We start from the raw sequence: 3,532 nt of genomic DNA on the forward strand, positions 1-3,532 counted from the left end.
CAGCAGTGCCACCTCTGGAAGGAGGTAGTATTTTTCATTTATTATTATACAGTAGAATATAATATTTATTTATTACTGTCGTTGGCAAGTTCACAATTTATTGCCCATCGCTCGTTTATACTTGAGAAGTTAGATTTGAGCTTTTTACTTCAACCACTGCAGACCCTGTGGCGAGGGTGCTTCGCAGCAGATTTAACAAATTAAATTTTATATCTACTACATAAGGAGAAATAAGGACCGATAACCAAAAGCTTCATCGAAGGAGTAGGATTTAAGAATAGTCTGGTAGAAGGAAAGAAAGGCGAAGGATTTGAGGGAGGGATATCCAGACATTAAGGCCACGGCAGCAAAAGGCACCTTCGCCACCGGTGAAACATTTAATTTCTGGGGTACACAAGAGAATAGATATTGGCTGCGAGCAAAACGATTTCAGGGGGTTACTGGAGTAAGTAATGGCGAGGCTATGGGTGGAAGTGAAAGAAAGGATGAGGATACAAAATTCAAGGTGTTGCCAGGCTGGGAGCCAATGTAAGTGGGCAAACACAGGGGTGATGGATGACTGGGACTTCCTGTAAATAGGAACATTCCCACCAAGTGCTTCAGATGAGTTTAAGATCACAAGATTAAGACCCAAAGTGGGAGAACGCCAAGAGACTATTCCAATTGTTGGTATCTAGATGTTACAAAGGCATGGGGAAACCTTGAGCAGCTGCTAACCTAAGGCAGGTTTTGAGGTGTGTAACATTATGGTCGATATTAGAAATGTGGAAGTAACCGGTCCTGGTGCTGGATGATCATCATAGGGCGGAGGATGCTTGGAAGCGCAGCTCTGGCTCAAACAGGTCGCTAAATCGTAAAGGGCCTCAAACCTCGGAGGATGGACTCAGTTGTGAGAGAACAGAGTTTTTGGTGGGGACTGAAGGCAATGTCTTCTGACTCACAAATATTTAATTACATCAAATATGCACTTATCCAGAATTAGATGCCAAACAAGCAGTTACGGCTTTGGAATGGTTGGAGTCAGAAGGTGGCACAGGCACGGGTGAGGACGGTTTTTTATTAACAGGTTGCATGAGGCAGCAGCTGGTGTTTGGAGTTCGCTCGGTAACATATCTCTCTTTTCCTCTCTCACAGCCAACATGGTGGCGATCATAATCTTATCCCGTGGCCGGTGCGGGCTCTCCCGATGCATCACCTACTACCTGGTGGCGATAGCGGTGACAGATTTCCTGGTGATCATCACTGCCGTCATATTCAACCGGATCGGTGGCATCTACTTTCGTGAGAGTGTCCTCTCCACCACCCCTGGGTGCGCTGTCAGCACCGTGCTCGTCTATGCCACACGAGATGGCTCAGTCTGGCTGACGGTCGCCTTCACCATCGACCGTTTCTTGGCCATCTGCTGTCAGAGCCTGAAGACCAGATACTGCACCGAGAAAACTGCGGTGCTGGTTATAGGACTGGTCAGTGCCCTGAGCTGCGCCAAGAACGTCCCTTTCTACTTCAGCTACCAGCCCTTATATATTCTGGACGGTGTGCCCTGGTTCTGCAACATCAAGTCCACTTATTACACGCTGCCCGTCTGGCAGGCCTACGACTGGCTTGACCGCATCTTAACCCCCTTCCTCCCGTTCCTCCTCATTCTGCTGCTCAATGCACTGACCGTAAGGCACATCTTAGCGGCCAGCAGAGCCCGCAGGAGGCTCCGGGAAGCCGGGAGTCACAGAGATCCAGAAATGGACAACCGTAAAAGGTCCATTGTCCTGCTCTTCGCCATCTCTCTCAGCTTTCTCCTCCTGTGGGTCACCTATGTCGGACATTTCCTCTACGTGCAGATTACAGGTGAGGCATATTTCACTGGCTTGGATTTCAATGACCCGCAATTCATCCTTCAAGAGACGACCAACATGCTCCAGCTTCTCAGCTCCTGTACCAATGTTTTCATCTATGCAGTGACCCAGGCCAAGTTCCGAGAACAGCTGAAGAATATGCTGAAGTGCCCTTTCGCTACCTTCGCTGCTTCATTTAACTGCTGAAAGAGCAATAAAATATTTGTATCCTCCCTTAAAGGTTCATCTTCTGTCTCCTTCTCATGTTGTTTCCTCTCCATTAGAGTGGTTCAGTGTGCGCCACTTTACCTCTCGCAGCCGAATCGGAAAGTCCAAGGCTCAAGCCCCGCACTCCAGAGGTGCAAGGCCTATCTCCAGTGCTGAGCGCCCAGGGTTTCCTGTACTGAAGGAGTGCTGCACTGCCGGAGGTGATGTCTTCCCTGATAAAACTCTGAACTGACTCCACGACTGTCCTCTGAGATGGAACACAAATGATCCCCTGGTTACGATCACAGAGAGAACCCAGAGGGGTTCTCCCAATATTTATCACTCAATTAACACCACTGAAAACTATTTTATCCCATTGTTATTTGTGAATTCTTTCTTTCTTTCTTTCTTTCTTTCTTTCTTTCTTTCTTTCTTTCTTTCTTTCTTTCTTTCTTTCTTTCTTTCTTTCTTTCTTTCTTTCTTTCTTTCTTTCTTTCTTTCTTTCTTTCTTTCTTTCTTTCTTTCTTTCTTTCTTTCTTTCTTTCTCTCTTTCTCTCTTTCTTTCTTTCTCTCTTTCTTTCTCTCTTCCTCCCCTCCTTCCTTCCTTCCTTTTTCCTTCCTTTCTTTCTATCATTCATTTTTCATTCTCAGCAGCACTCCACCCCACAAAATTAATTCCGATAGAATGTAAAGAGCAGGGGATTCTTCAAGTGAAAAGAGCAGGGATACCAGAGTAATTGTTTAATAAATTAAATAAAATACAATATTGATCGCAGGGCAGGCGATGTGCTGCTGCTGCAGCATATGGGAGCTGCTGGACACCAAATTGATTCAAAGAGAGCACATCTGTATTAAGTGCTCGAGAGCTCCAGGAATTTCGAATCCGAGTTGAGGAGCTGGAATCCGAGCTGCAGAAATTGCGCCACATCAGGGAGGGGGACAGCTAACTGGACACTTTACTCCAGGAGTCGGTCACACCCCATGAGATTAGGTAATTCCAATTTGGTCTGTGATCAGGAACAGGAGTTTGTGACTGCAGGTGAGGCAGCTGCCTGGACCCAGAGGGTAGCGTTCGAGGAATCTCGGCCCCTGCAATTGTTCAAGAGTCACGAGACTCTTGCAAGCTGTGTGGACGAGAGCACGGGCTGCAGGGAGGATGGGGGAACTGGCCACGGCACCGTGGTAGAGGGAAACATTAAAGTGGTGGGAAAAAAATGAATGTAGCGGTAGGAAACAGTTTAATTAGGTTGATAGATACTGTTCTCTGCATCCGTGAGCGTGAGTCCCGAAGGCTGTGTTGTCTGCCAGGTGCCAGGGTTAAGTACATCTCCTCAGGGCTCGAGAGGAACTTGGAATAGGAAACGGCCAAAGTGAAACTAGGCCCTTTAGAGAATGAGGCTCTGGAAATAATAATGGGGAGCCAGGAAATGGCAGAGGAGTTTAATAAATACTTTGCATCAGTCTTCAAGGTAAAAGGCACTAACAGCATTCCAAAA

The 3,532-nt window shown here is 46.8% G+C and overlaps 1 protein-coding gene across 1 annotated transcript; it reads left to right on the forward strand.

The window, feature by feature from the left end:
* Nucleotides 1-1,139: 1,139 nt before the first annotated feature.
* On the forward strand, nt 1,140-2,036 carry LOC144697780 (G-protein coupled receptor 15-like). The gene has a single exon (XM_078569776.1). It carries the CDS (start codon nt 1,140-1,142, stop codon nt 2,034-2,036), a length of 897 nt encoding a protein of 298 aa, XP_078425902.1.
* Nucleotides 2,037-3,532: the final 1,496 nt, after the last annotated feature.

This window comes from Cetorhinus maximus, chromosome 23, assembly GCF_964194155.1.
Source record: "Cetorhinus maximus chromosome 23, sCetMax3.hap1.1, whole genome shotgun sequence".
Taxonomy (NCBI): Eukaryota; Metazoa; Chordata; class Chondrichthyes; order Lamniformes; family Cetorhinidae; genus Cetorhinus; species Cetorhinus maximus.